The sequence below is a fragment of the Nesoenas mayeri genome, assembly GCF_963082525.1.
Source record: "Nesoenas mayeri genome assembly, chromosome: Z".
NCBI lineage: Eukaryota > Metazoa > Chordata > Aves > Columbiformes > Columbidae > Nesoenas > Nesoenas mayeri.
In genome coordinates, this window is record NC_137542.1 from 152,904 (window position 1) to 170,583 (window position 17,680).

Sequence of the window (17,680 nt, forward strand, 5' to 3'; positions counted from 1 at the left end):
CTGCAAAAACGTAAAGCTACTACTCAGTTTTGATCACATAGAGCATCAGGAGAACCACTTCTTCCTGTTCCTTTGTTTGATTTGAGACCCAGTCAATACGATCAGCTTCAAGAATAGGACAATAATCAGTTCACCAAGTTTAAAGGGCAGAATTTCAATTAGCATGTTCCTACTGGGTATTTCCCCTGCCCTTGCCACATGGCTGGCATGGTGGCACAAGGTGTCTCTTGGCGGTCGTCCTGGGCTGGGGCCGCGGGCTCCGGTGTCAGTGGCGGTCGTAGGCAGTGGCGGCTGCTGGCGGGGCTGCCCCACGGGCTGCAGCACTGTAGTAGTACGGGGAGCCTGTGAGAGAAGGGATGAGCGTGAGGAAGACAAAGGTGGAAAGGTGCCAGCTTGCAGCATGCCAACACAGGCAGCAGAGAGCTCTCCAGCCTGAGCTCAGGCTGGGTAATTAAAATAAAAATCACATTCATACGTTCTGCATGAGAATGGTGTTACTGTTGCTCTGCATTTCTGCCAGCTGTAGGCTACGCAATTCTCTTCCTTCCCTTAAAACACTGGTTTTACTTCACCAAAAAAGTGAATTGCTTTTCAGAATGGAAGGTCGAAGTGTTCCAACCCCAAGGCATTACCACGTGCTGACTTCTCTGATGTATTTTTTCCCTCTTTTTGGGAAAAGGAGGAGGTTGGACCCCAAAGTATTCAACATATTTTGCTGGACTCAACAAAAATTCCCCCTTTTCTCAAACTACTTCCATCAGAGAGTAACCCCCTGGATTTTGCTTAGCTCTGGTAGCAACCTTGGAGCTCAAGAAAGAGCCACCAAGTTTGTGCTACCAGATCTGCTTTGGGATCACCATATGACACCAATGTCTGCCTGGCCAGGAGGAGTCTCTGGACATCTGAGAGGTTTGTTGAGTGGAGAAATTATCTTCAGAAAATATAGGTGAGTTTCCCTTTCGCTTGGTAACTAATCTCAAGCCAGAAAGCAGCTTACAACTACCTCCAGTGAATAATGCCTCAACCAACAAAGTATCGGATACTTCACATGACGGCTTTTGAAATGGACACTTAAGATTCAAACTGATCAAATGTATTCTCTGTTTTTTGACTGAGTACATGTGCTACACACCTGAATGAACTATGCTGGCTAGACTTAAAAACTTTTCAGGTTGACGAATACCAAAGCACTCATCTACCAAGACAAAGCCTGAAAAGTCTTGGCAATGACTTTCTGCTTTGCAGGGTTAAGCACCAGTAGACTGCATGTTCACCAATGTATCACCTGGAAGCTGGATTGTTTGCTTGGAGGAGGAAGAGTGTTTAACTTCAGATGTAGCTGGAGAGATACCAATCTCTTCAGATAGCACCAGCTATTAAATACCGTCCAAGTGCAGTGGAAACTAACTCTGATTTGGAGTAAGAAGAGTTGACCAAAGAATTTTTCAAAGTGCTACCAGGTTGGTCTCCAAGTCATCAGAAGATTGACATGCGTGAGGCATGCCGCAATGTGGAAGAAGCCCCTTGGGAAGACTGGCACACAGACACACGTTTCTGAGAACCCCAGGCAGGTTTGGATGAGTGACAGAGCTAGCGCGAGGAATCGCTCTGGAGCAGGCTGGGCTGTAGGGTCCAGTTGCACAAGTGACACCCCGAAGAGCTGCTGCCCATTCTGAACTCTCTATTTTTACACCACCTGGGACAGCAGCCATGGTTGAGGGTCTTCATGGCCAGGGTCCTGTCTTGTCACAGAGAGGGTAACTTCTGCAGTTTCGGTGAGGAAGAGTAGCTGGCCCCTCCGGGAGAAGGTGGTGCCTCACTTAGGCACAGCATCAGTGGCAGCAATGCCAAAGGTGTGTTTCCAGCCATTTGCTCTAGCAAACCCTATTTCAGCAGGTCCAGCAGCTGCCTAACAGCTGGGCATGGGTTGAGCACGGCAGTTTCCCGGCAGATCCACCACCATGACCGCAGCAACACCCTCTGGAGCAAAGAGGAGCACTCAGCCAATGTGCCCTGTGGTGATGTCACCTGCTTACCCCTGAGCCACAGTGCCTCTCCTGGGGAGCTGGAGAACCTCCTGCTCTCCCCTCATCTTGCACAGCCTCCAGATGAAGGCTTTGCTGTTCACCCTAAAACAACTCAAGTGTTCACTAAAAGGCTGCTGGTTCAAAAGCTCAAGCATAGAGTGAGAATTGCATCACCAGCCTCTAAGAGGAAGCCCATCAGCCAATGGTGTTAGCCACTGGTGGTACAGCTGCAACACACAAGGCCCCAAACTGGCCTCAGTGAGCTGCCTGGAGTGATTTCCATCATTGGTGAAACAAGCTGTGCTGCCCAAGAGGAGACAACCCCACCAACTACAACACCTCCTGCAAGGATGGGCTCTTCCACCCCGCCTTACTGTCACAGATCCTCCATCACCCATCTCAAGGTGCTGGCAAGCCCATATCTTTCTTCTAGGCTGCTTGTGTCCTGAGCTTGGGTTTGGCTATGGGAATGTGACTTCTGCATGAGTCAGTGCTGCGGCAGCACTGGAGATGTACACAATGTGCGGGTTCTGTTGTCCTCTGTGCCACCCTCAGTGCCCTAGACATTCCAACTTTAACATCATACAAACTTGCTGCAAAGGGCTGGGTTTAAAGAAGACAAACCAAGCTTCAAGGCTGTGGTCCCAGTTGTGTAGCAGCATAGTCTTACCATATACAAGAGTAACTCAAGACAGACCAGGAAATCACTGGCCAGGCAAAGCATTTGCAAGGATGTTTGCAAAACTTTTAGGCAGGACCTCATCTCAACTAGGTTTATCAATTAAAAAGCAAGTATTTTAAGCCACAATCAATGGGGGCAAAGGTAGATACCTTCAGAGGTTAATGATCCAAATTACGTTTGCGGGAGTGCAGAGCTGATGGCCTTGCGTTATCTGCTGAAGACACTAAAACCACTGCCCTGGGCTGGATGGATGATCCTCCTCCTGGTAAGTGACATCAGGTGAACAAGCCACACCCTCAGGAACAATTTTTAATGAAGAACATTGGAAATCTTCAAAAAGACAGTGAACACTCGTTGCTGTAGCCAGTGAACAGGGGGTGGACTCTTGGGGGTGCCCAGTTTTTCAGTCTATGTCTCTGCATGGCCACTCCTGGAGTCCATGGGGACCATCTTCTGCTGCAGGGCAGGCAGCACCTCAGGTAAAACACCCCACAGGCCAGTGAAGAGCCAGGTGGAACTGCTGTCCTCACTTCCTGCAGCTCCAGGAGGTTGATGGGGAGCAAGGGTGGTGGTGGCCAACTCTCAGGTGTGATCACCAGCAGAGACCCCAGTCCCTGCTGGCACTGGTACCAGCACCTGATCACAGCAGCTCAGCTCAGGCAGAGGACTGAGAAGTCCAGGGAAGTGATCTAGTGGCACCAAAAAATCTCACCCTGACTCATGGAGCAGCATGCGGGTCCCACCAGGGTCAGATGCAATGTTTCCCAAGGTTTTGGAGTAAAGGGCATCTTTGGGGGGTCGGGGCCTTTGCTTTTCCCTGTCCCTCTTCCTCTGCTGCTCTTCTGACTCAGTGCAGCTACCAAAGCCAAATATTTCTCTCATGCTTTCCAAAGACCTTACACTTCTCTTGAGTTTGATTTTTTCCAGTTCACTTTCCAGCAGTGAAATCAAAAAAGCTTGTATTTAAAGTGAAAAATGAAAACATCACATCACAAAGCATTCACTCTTCCTCGCTGTCACCATATCCCCATCCAGAACAGACTTGTCTGTCCTTCTGTCATGTTTGCTTTCTAATTCATACTATCATCAATTTATTTCTTGACACAGTCATTTCTGGTGCCTACTTGTTCTCTAATCTTTTCACAGAAACCCACAGAAGAACTGAATCTAATCCTAATTGACCAGCTTCAAGCCCTACATGGTGCTGGCACCCACAACCACGGCACCGTGACGGTGCAGGTGTCGTCAAGGAGCCAACGCTGCCAACCACCACACAGGGACCACGTCCGGTCAGGAGCAGGGACACCGCATTCAGTGAAACCTGTTGTGAGCAGCGACCAGCTGAATGCAACCAGCGTTCACCACCAACCAGTGGTGAAGTTGTTACGGCAACGAGCCAGCACAAAATCGAATCATTTTTCTTTGTTTGGCTGTTGCTGTTACCTACTCTTTGCACTAAGCTGGGTCTTGGCTGGCGGTACCAGGATGTGCTGACAGTGATGGAGGGAGCCCCAGCACATGTGTGCTTGTGCCTGTGTGTGCCCCATGCACATCCCTGTGTGGTAGCATTTTTGGTGCAGTAGAGAAAAAACTAAAACGATGTCCCTCTTTCTACCTCCTCTTCTGTCTCTGAGATGGGGACATATGCTGTAGCCACCGAGCCGCACACCACACGTGCAGCCAGGGCTTGCAGCCCCTTTCCAGCACATCCCTCTAAACACAGGGACCTTCCTCACCTCAGCTGTGGCTGGGGTGGGATGAACCACCCCAGGCATCAAAGGCTGCTCAGGGTTGGGTGTGGGGCCACCAGGAGAGCAGAAAGATGCTGCAGAAGTGCAACAGGGAACTGACCTTTTCTGCTCACGCTTCTGTTGACCACTCTGGAGGACAACAGCTTGGCCATCTCCCCTTCCACAAGAACCATAGGGTATGGCACTCGGGACTGCCCCAGGGACCAGGGATCACCCATTTGCACCAGCTCCCACTCCAGCCGAGGAGGAGGAAGGGGGGCTGCCTGGTGCAGAGGAGCTGGAGCACTGGAGCAAGGGCACAGTGGTCACAGGAGTCATGGGGAGCAGCTCTCCTGAGGCCAACAGCTGCTGCCCGTGACCTGCACACCAAGACCATGGTCCTGCCTTCCCGTGGAGACGCCAGCTCACACCTCTTCACTGGGGCTTCAGACTCGTGCAACGATGACTGGAGACGAATGACAAAAGCCTCTTCACCATTCTCAGTTCTCTTGTCCTATTCTCTTCACTCCCCTCCAAAATCATTTTTAAACTCAAGTATATTTTCTTCTTGCCACTTCCAAATCACAGCATTTCTCCTTCTAGCTCCTCTTTCACAGGTCTCGGCCTGGTGTGATTGCTGCAGTGCAAGTCTTTATTGCCAGCACAGGGAATTAACTGAGCGTAGGTGCTGTTAAGTGCCTCCAGTATTACACTTTCATCTTGGTGAAGGGAGTGGGACTTAGTAAAACAAACTGTGTCAATCTATGTACCAGTCCTGATTAATTTTGTCAAGGTTTCTGCTTTGAAGCTGATACTGCCAGAGCTTGCTGTCAGAAGAGAATTACTAAACACACTCACGTATACTCCTGAGAAGAGTGGAAACATCCTGGATATAGTTTAAATTAACCTCCGCTCTACTGGGGGTGCCCAGGCTCCTCACATGAAGCCTTCTGGGTGTGCCAGGAGACTTGGAACAGGATTTTAAGGCTCTGCCACTGGATTCCTACTTGCCCTGTATACAAGTATTTTTAAATTAACAATGGGCAGACAAGGGAATCCTCCTCCAAGAAACTCCAGCACTCCCAGTTTTGTGACCAAGCTGAACTGGAACAGTAAGTTAATCCTTAGGACTTGCTGCAGAAGAAAATCTCCCATTTCTTGTTCTTTTTGATGCATCAAATTTCCATTCTCATAATTCCAAATCAGTGTGTCATTGCACACTCAGAGCAATAAAACCTTACTTGTGCAGTGAGTGAGTCTACATTTACTGAAACACAAGATTTTGAAAATACTGACACAAAGTATTACAAAGAGGATAAAACTGAGGAAGCCAAGATTATACACTTCAACAACTCCCATGAGCAAAAAATGCCAGCATTGTTGTCATTATACTTTGAAACATTTCAATTTCAATAAAGCTGCAGTTTCTGAAGGAAAATTGTAGCATCCAAATATTTTTGCCCTTGCCTCATTTAAACACGTGTTCACAGCATGTTGCTGTATAAATGCTGCTGTAGAAACCCTCACCATCCCAAGCAGCGAGGCTTGTTGCGGGGAGCATGGCGTCCCTTCTGCTGCACACAGCGCACGCCTCCCACACAGAGACCAGGGGGAATTGCCCCCAGAATGTATCCAAACAGGAAACAAAAAAAAAAAAGAGGAAGAAAGACAAAAACGGAATGTGACAGGTAAAACATGTTCTGGCAGATGTCAGCTGGCTCCTGACCAACCTCTGTTTTAAAGTCTTCTCCTGGCCCAGACCTGCTCACATCCGCTGGCTGTGGAGCACCATGGGGATGTGTTCTGCACCCTGGCCAGCAAGCCTAGTGTGCCTATGAGTCCATCACCTGAAATAAGGGGCTGAGCAACTCATGGGCACAACCCACTGCTGCTGTAGTCCAAGCACCACTGCTCATCACTGTGGGCAGCTCCAGGATGGCTTCAGGACAGCTCTGGTGCGCATGTCCTCCCCAGGCAGCAGCATGGTGTGCAGCCCAGATCCTCACCAAATGCTCTCTCTACATGCAGAAGCGCAGGGCTGGAGCTGGGTTTTCCAACAATATCATGCCAGTTTCTTTACCAGTTTGCCAGGAGAATTTAAAAACCCACCCAAAACCTGGCTTCCCAGGCCTGTCCACATGAAAAAGCTTTGCTAAAGCTAAAGCTGCTAAAGCAGCTCTCCTGCTTCCAAAGGAGTTGCAAAATTAGAAATGATGAAAGTATGGTGCATGCTCACTCCTTCCCCTGGCCAAAGCATCTTCCCCACATGGACAAGCCAAAATCCCGCAGGCACTGCCAGCTGTGGCCATGGAAACTGCGGGCTGAAGCAAGGGACTCCTCCAGCTTTGTGCAGCTATGCCCATCCATATTAGCTGGAAATCTGTCTGCTGATTTATGATGGAAGCGCTAACAAACCCTTAAATGTGGCACAGTGAATAGCAGCATTATACCAGCACCATGGCATGGGAGGCAAAGGCTGTCTATTGCTCCCTGAGGATTTGTTTAAGGACAAGAACCATGATGAATACAGCCTGGGTGGCTCAATTACATGGGGACTCAATTACTTAAAACAAAGAAAGTGGATGAAAAAAGTATGACAAAAATTCAACATTATTTCTCTGCCGGAGGTCACATATAACAGCCCTGTCATCCATAAATCTGGAAATCTCTAAGGCATGCTACTCCTGTGTTGAGAGATGACAATTAATTGGTATTTTACTTACCTCATCCATGCAAATTATGCAGGGAAAAATTCTAATTACTGCATGCTACATGTATATAAGGTCAAAGTGGGCCAGCTTTTGACAGTGGTGTAAAATGGATTATGTTTATCCTTCACATGGGGGCCATGATCCTGCCTGAGCCACGGGGCTCCTGCCCCCCAGCACTTGTAGGGACCGTGCTGGCATCAGGGGAGCTACGTGGGCACAACTGTCCCTTGCAGGAGGGATGGATCAGGAAAACACATAGCTGGGCAAAAAATGCAGCATGAGGCTGAGGAGAAATGCAAAGTGCTTGAACAAGAAAGTAAAAGATATTGCAGGGAGTGGTGGGGCTTCCATTTGGCTGTAAGCAAGCCGGCGCCTCCATGAAACAAGCACTCCTGATAAAGTGCCCCGAGTTTTGTCTGAACAGGAATCCTTACCCTCAGAAACATAGGGATCCTGCCTTCCAGCAGCACCATGTGTCTCTGTGAGGATTTTATGAGACAGAAAGAGAAACAAAAGGTTTGGGCATGGTGAAGGGAACCAAGAGCATTTGTGTGCCTCAATGAAGACATGCGGTCCCACAGAGCAGCCGGACAGGAACCCCACAGGAACCCCAGACAGCGCCAGGACACGTGTCCTGCCCACCCCTGCTATGGACAATCGCTGCCCAGTGGCAAACAGGGCACAGCTTGCACTGAGCCCCCAAGGTGTGAATGGCAACTTACCCAGGAGTCCAGGGTTGGGAAACCTCCAGGAGTCATTGTACGTTGAATATTGTGGGTGGCTATATGGGCTCCCAGAAAACTCACTCCCTAAATTAAAAAGACAAAACAAAAGATCATTTGAGACCATGGTTACTGCTGTGGGGAAAGGGAACTCTTGAGCATGTCAGTGCTCCAGTGATAGCTTCAGTAAAAGCAACACTGGCCATCTTCTTTGAAGGAAGACAATACGGGTGGATGAATTATTAAATGGGTGCAGTCATCTTTTATGTGTCCTTTGCAAACCAGGCCTGCTGAACTGGTGGGTTTGTCACAGGCAGCGAGGCGAGACAGCAAGGAGGGATGGAGAGGAGCTGAGGACACACTGATGGGGCTGGCCCTTCATGGTCCTACAGCATTCAGGGCAAGAAACACGAGAACAGGGCTGCCAGACAAGCTCTCTGCTGCTAGAAGATGAACCATATAATCTCCTAGATAATGGGTAGACTTCCAGGATGCCCAAGAGAAGAGGGTCTTGGTCCAGACATCCACCCATCACTTTAACCCAAGAGGGATGCCTTCATCAGTTTCAGATGGCATTGAAACCCTCCAGATGAAGTCACAGAAAAGGCTCAAAGAGTTATAGCCATTTATGTCCTCACCTGCTCCTTCTCTCCCCATTTGTTTGTTCTCTTCACATGTCACTTTCTGTTTCATAATTCAGCTGCAAGCTCTTCAGACAGAGATTTGCACCATGGGGCTCTGGCCCTGGGTAGGTCACCAGGCTCCACCACCATGCAAACACCAACTCTGCTGCTGAGTTATTACGAAATCTTCTATGAATGACACTTTCCTGCTCTCCTCCTCTCTTTCTTTCTCATCTCCTTCTCGCCTCTGGTAAACAAATACACGCACACAGAACACAGCACAGCAGGAGAACGAGGTTTCCTATGGCAAGAGGAGGAGAGGGCTGCCAGGCTGCTGCAGAGAACGCTCGCTGTGACTTTTCCCTGTTCTGGTCCTCGGCACCGGCATAGGCCCCATCCCAAAACCAAAGGCTGCTTTAGGCCCATTGAGAAGCAGACTCCACTGCTTCCCAGCTCAGCAGCCCTGGCCACTGTGACCCACAGACCTGTCCTGGGGACCACAGCCGGGCCCCAGGCTCCTGATTCAGGACATGTCCGGTGAGCTGCTGACCCGCTGGCCCAGGGGAGCGGGCACGATGCTCTGGTCGAGGTGCTGTGATCCCCCCGCACTGCCTCTTGGTGGCTGTGATAGCCATGCAGACTGGGCAGCCACTGCAGTCACCTGCGAAGGTATTTTCTGCCAATACAAATGTAACATAGGTTGATGTCAAAATATAGGGTTGAGTCCAGGGTACCTTGGTCTCCACATGATGCTGCTTCAGTAAAAACAAGCTGCCTCTCAGCCTACACCAAAGAGTGCCAGCAAACCTGCTGATGGCAAGAGCCACCCATCACTGGTTTGCTCCAGGGGATCTCCGTTAACAACCCTTCTCTGTTCCCCATGGCCCCGCGATTCACAGGATCGGCCTGGGCCAGCTCCCTCCCCACGGCTGGGGCAATGTGACCAACTCTGAAGCAGCAGCAGCAAGAGCTTCCACACGTAGCACACCTTGCCGCTCTGGCCACATTCCTGCACAAGCTCAGAGCATGTTTTCTTCACTGCTTTTAAGGAAAGGCAGTAATTCACCATGAACCATGGAAAACAGAGCTGTTTCCAAACATTCATTCCCTGTGAAATACATCGTATCTACATTTCCTCTGCTCCCTGTCCTGAATGACAGATGACTTCAGAAACTGAAGGTTACCTCTGTGACAGTGCCCACTCTAAAAGAGTCAGGCATGGTGAAGACAGTGAAAGCAGAAGAGATGTCAGGAGCCATCTGAAGTACCAGGGCTACTGGCTAAGGCATGACCATCACCTTACACAAGCCAGGGAGCAAAGTCCCTCTGGCAAGACACAGCGACTACTCTCTGGTCCCTTTTTCTGCCTCCCCACTGCTGCGCTGAGGCTGTCAGCTCAGACAGCACCCTCCCTTCTCTCCTCCATTCCCAAATGCCCTCAGCTTCCAGCAAGTCTCTGAACTAACTCTGTCCTACAAAGCTTGCAAAGCGTGTGGGCAGCAAACTGGCTGGTAGTGCCAGGGGTCAGTGGTACGATCCTTCCCAGTCCCTGAAGGCTCATGGCCAGGTCCTCCTTCCAGCATGTGCCACACAAAAATCCTTCTTCTACAGGCAGGGGCTCACACACCACCTTCCACAGTGGTTTAATTTCTTCCTTTCCGCAGGGCAGTGAGAAAGGCAGAGGTTTAGCCCCGTGTTAGTTGCATAAACAGTTGCACTGCCTGACTGACACAACACACGTAAGCTGATGGGACAAAGTCTCGCCACCACACCCCGCTAAGGCAGCTGTGGGTGCACGGACAGTGGGACGGGGCAGGCAGGACAGACTGCGGTCCCTGCTGCAGGGTGTTTGCACGGGGCATGGAGTGGTGTCTGCCCAGCTCCTCCAGGCGCGGGCAGCACCTCTAACTTGGACCAAAGCTTGCAGTGAGCTGCCACACGCCTGCGAGAGCTGCACCCTGAGGGAGGGCACATGTACCCAGCGGTGACAGGACAGGCCCTCATTTTCAGCTGTCGCACCACTCTCCCTTCCTCCCCTTCACTGTCCCTGAGCAGCACATCTGTGGTGGGTCCCGCACCGGTGCTGTGCATGCTGAGCAGGCGGCAGCGCTTCCCAAACGCTCATCAGCGCTGCGCAGGGCTGCGGGGGCAAACGGGCTGACATCTCATTGTTTCATCCTCTCCCACTTTGCTCTCCTCCCCCACCATCCCCCTGCCCTCCTCCCCACACTCGCACACAGACACACATCGTGGACCCTCTCTGGGGGATGCTTCTGTGCCTGTCAGGCTGAGGCTTCCAATTCTCTGTTTTTTATGCCTCAGTGGTCAGGGTGTCAAGCTCCTGCAGTACAGACCAGCCAGGAGCTCGAGGAGTCACTGAGCACCATCAGCTCGGTGACAGTATCACTTGCTTCTTAACATACTCTGCATATCCATCGGCCTTGCAGGGAAAGAGAAAAAAAATAGAGAAAGAGAGAAGGGGGGCAGGAAGGAAAATGAGAGAAAAGAATTATGAGAGGGGAGGAAGGGGAAAAGGAGAAGTGAGGTAGAAAGTCTCAAGCGCTGATACCACCATCACAGCACTTGGGCAGACAAATGGTACAGCCATAAGTGAAACTAGGCTAAATGAATGAATGCTGCATGAATGCCTCATGTTTTCCACCAGATATTCTGAGGTCCATCAGCTACAGTTTTTGACAGCGCTGCTTAGTGGCCAGCCCTCTCCCCATTGAAAACCATGACAAATCAGCTACCCAGGGATGCGCACACGTGCAGAGTGCTGCACCCACGTGCCTGCCTGTGCTGCGAGGAAGGGGTGGCAATGGGACCCATCCCTCCCTCACATAAAAGAGTAAGCCCTCTCCTTAATAACTCTGGGGTCACTGAGGCACAAAGATACCAAACCAAGGGCTTCTGCCAGAGTTAGCCCAGCTGTTGCTGCAGATCTGACTCCACTCTGCCACGATGCTTTATGCGGCTTTAGCCCAAACTGGGTCAGACCCTTCCACCACCCATCAAAGCAGAGGTGCAGGGGAGGACGGAAGAACGATTCCCAGTAATGTTACTGCAACAAAGCAGCAGTGGGCCTGGAAAAGGCACAGCACCCTGAGACAGGGGACAGGGGGACAGTCCCCTCACCTATGGGGTGAGCCCCAGGGACGGCTGCAAGTGGATGGTGGCGGATGGACCCTCTGCTGCTGGCAGAAGAATCATCTGCTCTGCAGCACTGCGTTGTTCACTGTGCAGCATGCCCTCTGGGGATTATCAACTCACCTTTACCAGTCTGTTTGGTTTTAAGGTAAGCTTCCTGCAAGTGTCCTTTGTGATATACAGAAAACCTGAAAATCAGGAGCTTAAGAACCACGAGATGAAGAAAGAGAGTTCACAGTGTCTTTCAAACTCCCGTTGCTTTAGAGAGCTGTCCCTGTAGGGGAGAGGGGGGACGCAGGTACCTCTGTGCACTGTGGCTGGATGTGGGAAACCCTCTTCCCCTGCCAAAAGGCAGGAGGATGGGGCAGCCTGGCAGCAGGGACTGCAGACGCTGTTAGATGGTGGCTGAGCTGTGGGACAGATGCAGACTCCATTTCTACAGGCTTTGGGTTTCGGTAGGTGGGACAGGGAGGCAAGTTGTCTGCTTTCGATTTTTTTTCAACATGGATACTGTAACCACAGAATAATGTAAGTTGAATGTAGCCTTTGTAGGTTACCTACTCCAAACCCCTCCTCAAAGCAGAGCCAGCTTTGACATGGGCCATGTGCAGCCAAGGTGTGGAAATCTCCCAGGATGGAGATTTCACATCTTCCTTGGGCCCCTGCTCCACAGCTTGGCCACTGTCACTGCTCACCATGCAGAGCACCTGGCTGTGGTCCTGTGAAGTAGCACAACAGTAACGAACGTGTTCTTTAGCCTTGTCTTTTTAGGACTATCTGGCATGCAATAGCATCAGAAACCAGCAACCTAGTCACACATGGGACATGCTTCTTACCCAGCTGCTGGTACCCTTGGACTAAAACACAAAATACTAACAAATACCCGACAAAGAAGTTTCAAATGTCACTTCCAAGTTCAACATGTTCCTCTTGTCCCCAGTGTCTCACAAGATCCTGTGAATCAGAAGCTCCAGAGCCAGTACAGCTCAACCAGAGCCAGCTACGTGAAAGCACACGTGTTTGCACACTTTTCACCGCGTTTTCTTAAATATCAGATATTTTGCATTTGGGATGGGGAGAAGCCACCAGGACAGTGGGGATGAGCGGTTGTGTCTGTATGGTGGCTGCAGACGATACAACATGCAGGTGGTACGATGTGCAGGTGGTACGACGTGCCTTCCTCCGACCACGACATGACAGCTCCCACACAAAGGGGAGAGTGACCACAACCCCGCAGCTGTGCCATCCCTCCTGCTGCTGGTTTTCTTCATTAATTCTGGGTTCTTTTGCCATTAAGGCTTCAGGTTTGAGATATACATATGTTTTATATAGCCTTTCCATTTGGCAAAAAATTGAAACAAACAAGGAAAAGTGGTGTATAATGAATGAAACTGCATGAGGGACAAGAATAGGAGGTGATGGGATAAAAAACAGAGTCCTGGACAAGAACAGCAACACTTTGCCCATTCCTCACTGGGGCCCTGGGCAAGTTCAAAACTAATTGTCTGTGCTTGTTCCTAAGTTGGGCCCCTGCAGAGGAACTTGTGGCCCCTCTCCAGCCCAACCTCCTGACAGGGGCCACAGGTGTCTGTACCTTTACCTTGTGGCAAAAACTTTACTGTAACTTTTAAAAATTAACATTCTCATAGCTTTTGTTTTCTATTGTTTTCTTTTGTTGAAGTAGTCACATGGATCACAAATTTCTTCAGTGAATTCCAATAGCAGTCATTACCCTGGTAGCTAAGACATGCTTGACTGAAGAGGAGTGGGGCTAACACTGCAGTGAGCCCCATGAATGTGCCCAGCTCCTGCGTGTCACTGGCCAACACTGTGAAATGACGGCTAAATCAAAGGACAGGGCAGCTGCCGTACGGGCAGAGGCTGAGAGAACTGGGCTTGTTCAGCCTTGAGAAAAGAAGGTTTAGGGGGACCTCATCACCATGTTCCAGCATTTAAAAGGTGGCTACAAAACAGCAGGAGAACCCTTTGTACAAGGAGTCATGTGGAAAAGACAAGGGGTGGTGGGTACAAGTTATTCCAATTGGACACAAGAGGGAAATTTCTCCTGATGGGAACAACTGGTCATTGGAATAATGTTCTCAGGGAAGCGGTGGATTCCCCACTATTGGACACATTTAAGATTCAGCCAGACAGGTGCTGAGTCAGCTTGTCTAGATGGTGCTTGTGCCAAGAAAGGTTTGATCAGGTGATCCTTGTGGTCCCTTCCAACCTGGTATTCCTTAATTCCATTCAAATGCAGCCTTGAAATCCGTCACATCGAAGTCAGGTGTACAATAGAGCCAGGCACCATCTGTGCTGGTGGTGGACACAAACCAAAGGACAGGAAGATAAGTCACCTCTCACCGTCTGCCAGCACTACCAGAGGGATTGCTTCATGGTCCAGCACCAGGGAAGCATCCTGCATAGAGTCAGATGGGGTCAGTGTGAGAGGCCTGAGAAGAGCAGTAAAACAGCCTGACCTCTCCGGTCTGTTTTCTCCATGGTAAAGCAAATCTGTCTGTCTGCAAAGAGCCATCGTGGTGGTTTTCGGCTGTGTCTGGAGAGCTGCAGCCTCTGCGGCTCATGGGGACTCACTCCATTAGAAGTGTTCTCCATGTACAGGGGGGCTGGGAAACACCTTTCAGTTAAAACTTGCTTTCACATTAAAAAGTTGTTTCACATCACTAATATAATTTTGCAAATTTTTGACAAAATCTTTCCGATAAAAAGGCTTTTTTTAAAATCAGAAGTTTTCCAAACAAATCTTATTTTTCTTTTAAATTCAGAGAGATGTTAAGTTTTCAAATTGGGTTCAGTGAGGCTGGAAAAAAAATCCAAAAATCTCAACTGGAATACACACAGTGTCTTTAAAGTACAGTCCACAGTAATTTCTATTGTAATTTTTTGTTTTGATTGAACCTTGCATTGTCTTCCAATTCTAACATTTCATTTGCATACAAGAGAACTGGTGATTTACACTGCTCTAATCTGTAAATGTCAGCTGTACTTTGCCTGGTGGATTGGAAACTCATGGCACACCAGGGTGGAACACCTGTAATCTTCCAGGTCTCCTCCTAGTCCCTCATCTTTTCTTTGTCCACGGAAGTCCCAGAGGAGGAAGGACATGGATAACTCTGCAGAACAACCACACTTGGCCATTAAACAGCTTGCTCTAGACTGAGCAGAAAAAAGTGCTACAAAAAACAGAAGTGCAAAAGAGGGAAAAATTACCAAAAGTACAGTCCTACTCAAATAAAAATGTGTATTTCAGAAACAATGTTCCCCCTGGGAAGGAGTCGAGCAGGAAAATACATTATGTATAACAAAACCCCATAATGTTCTACTCAAGCTATCTCAGTGAAAATACCCAGGTGATTACTGGCTAAGCACCCAGGATGAGCAGGCAGGATTCACAGGACAGTCCTCAAAGGACGGGTTTGGGAAGTTTTCCTGTGACTGTGTTACAGCCCCACCGGAGGCTGGTGGGGGACGGCGGCGGACAAGAGGGGCTCAGCAACGTGCACCCCGAGCCTGCACTGTGCCGGGCACGGTGTGGTTTGTGGTTGGAAGGAGCTTCAACTAAAATTAAACATTTCCCAAGGGGACTGAAAAATCGTGCTTTGGGAAACCTCTTCAGCGAGCAGTTTTGAAAGAAGAAAGCTGCTGTTCAAAGCGCCTAAGATGCTCTGCATCAGGATTGCAGCGGCTCCTGGTCTCTGGACCCTCACCAGCAATTCATCCATTCCCTCAGGAAAAAAGTGAATAAAGCATTAATAAACAGAAAAGGGGAAATGCTTCCTGCACAGTTGCTCTTTTTCTTTTTTTGAGGATGAAATAGAAGGTAATAGATTTCAGCAAAAGAATGGCCCTCAGAAATTATTTCCAAGTAAAACTTCCCTTACACAGTACAAAATTCTCACTTTTTGATTTTCAATGGGAAAAAAAAAAGAGTTCTGAGTCCTGAAAACCTCTACCTGTGTTTTTCAAACATAATATGATAAAACTGTCAAAAATTTCATCCAGTTGAAGCCAAGACAGAGCCCCTGGAGCTGCCAGGTACTGCAAGAGCCTGGCCAGCCGTGGGTACACAGTCACTCACGGGATCCCAGGTAGTGCTATTAACGCCACACAATTAATTAGGTGGTGTCTGTACTGTGTGTTGAAAGAACAGCCGTGACATGCGGTGGTCACTGTTAATTGCCATGGCTGCAGTGTAAGCAGCGTTCTGCTCCCACAGCTGAGCACCTGCAACACCCTCCTTGAGCAAACCTACAATACCTTTTGCTCATCAAAGTTAATTTCTCTCCTAAAATCAGGAGGAACAACCTGCTGGCTGGAACCTCAAAATGCTTCCTATGCCCTTCATGTTGATTTAATAATCTCTTCCACGAGCACACTTACACTCACCAAAAGCACATCCCACTTGTGTCTGTAATTCCTTGCAGCCACTGATTAACACTTCAATGAGTGGTCCAGGTACAACCATCACCTGAACTTTCACACGTGTGATCTTTGAATGAAATTAGCCTGTACACTAGCCAATTTTTGCTGCACGCCAGCCAACCAGAAGTTGATTGCAGTTAGGGCTGGAAGGTACTTGGTCACATTCAGACACTGTCTCTCCAAAGTTCTCAGTCCTATCAAGACTGCCAATTAATGCCTAATGAAGGTTGTATATAATTTTATGATCATACAGATTGGGCAGTATTTCCCCCTTATTTTATCTTTATATTAACTAGCATCTGCTCAAAGATTTACAGTTTTATTTGTAATGGTTCTAAGTAGGCTGTCATATTTTAAGAAAACAGTAACATGCAGATTTTTGTAACACTACCTCGTTTCCAAGAAGCTACAAGGCACAGAAATCCCATCAATGACTAATGAGTTGTAGGTTAAGGTGGACGTACCTTGCTGTGAAGTCACTGTACTATTCTCGACCCGTGCTGCCTGCCATAAAATTTTAATGTTGCTTCTGACATATTTATGAAATACCTCACCTAGTCTTTGCAGGATGACAAAAAGATTTACATCTGCAATTACTGCAAGCACATAGGTTTTAGCTATGCACTTTAAACTTCTGTACACAAAGGTATTTAACTTTAATACAACAAAGGTAGGTGGTGCCACAGAGCAACCATATTGGAACTGCATTAGAAGAGATTTATCTCCTTATACCAGGAGGACAACTGTCCAACTCATCTGCATAGAAGATGGCATTGCAACTAATGACGATGAGGAATCTACCCCTTCCCTCTCCCAGCTCCCTCCTGCAGAGTCACCTGCCCTCTCCACCAGCCACCAGGACCCCGGGCAGGCCCAGCCCAGCTGGTGACACCAACCCCAACCAGCCACACGAGCCACGCGTGGGGGCCGCAGGGCCGGGAATGCCAGAGATGCCGCAGCTCCTGGCTCTCCCCAAGCCTGGTCTGTGGGGCTGACCGCAGCCTTCGCAAAGCCCCACTTCACCTGATGCCCACGTAAGACAAGGGACATAGGGTGGATGAGGGCCATGTAGAGGTTCCACACACACAGGGCACTGCTTGCTCCTGCCCTCGCGCCAGGCTCTCCAGCCTGGCACCGTTTCATCTTCCCTGCTGTGGACTAAGCGGCTGATAGTGCAGGTGGGATGAGAAGGAAAATTTCTGTCTTGCAGAAAATATCAAGCTAAACAACATGGATTCACTCCACATTGGTGCAAAAAGTGTCAAGAAACATCCTGTGTGATGGAATTCTCCAAACTATGTAACCGAAATGTTGTATTTGGTTCAGTTGAAAATATTCCACACCATGCTTTTTCCTGACTTGGGTCCTTTTTTAGAACTTCTGTCTTCATGATGATAATGTAATGTGTAGTTACTTCCAAGAATTACACAATAATTTAGCTGGTAGCAGAAGTAGGTAAAATGTTACAAGCCGTACTAATGTAGCTACCCTGTGGAAATTGTGAAGTCTGGAAGCTGAGCGTTTTGGTAGCTTGATGAAGGCAGGTTGCTGCAGACACAGAACAGTCTTCCATTATCTGCAAACATGGGTGT

At 49.0% G+C, this 17,680-nt stretch overlaps 1 protein-coding gene across 4 annotated transcripts in view; it reads right to left on the reverse strand.

Annotated features, from left to right (window-relative positions):
* Window positions 1-265: 265 nt before the first annotated feature.
* PAX5 (paired box 5) overlaps window positions 266-17,680 on the reverse strand; it is a gene marked incomplete at both ends in the record, with an annotated part of 135,792 nt that continues 118,377 nt past the window's right edge. For 3 of the 4 annotated variants that reach the window (XM_080362628.1, XM_080362627.1, XM_080362629.1), the window contains 2 exons: window positions 266-342; window positions 7,873-7,959. In XM_080362628.1, the coding sequence (XP_080218754.1) occupies window positions 266-342; window positions 7,873-7,959 (164 nt within the window). The remainder of the gene's footprint in view (window positions 343-7,872; window positions 7,960-17,680) is intronic. The other variant, XM_080362630.1, reaches the window with a different exon arrangement.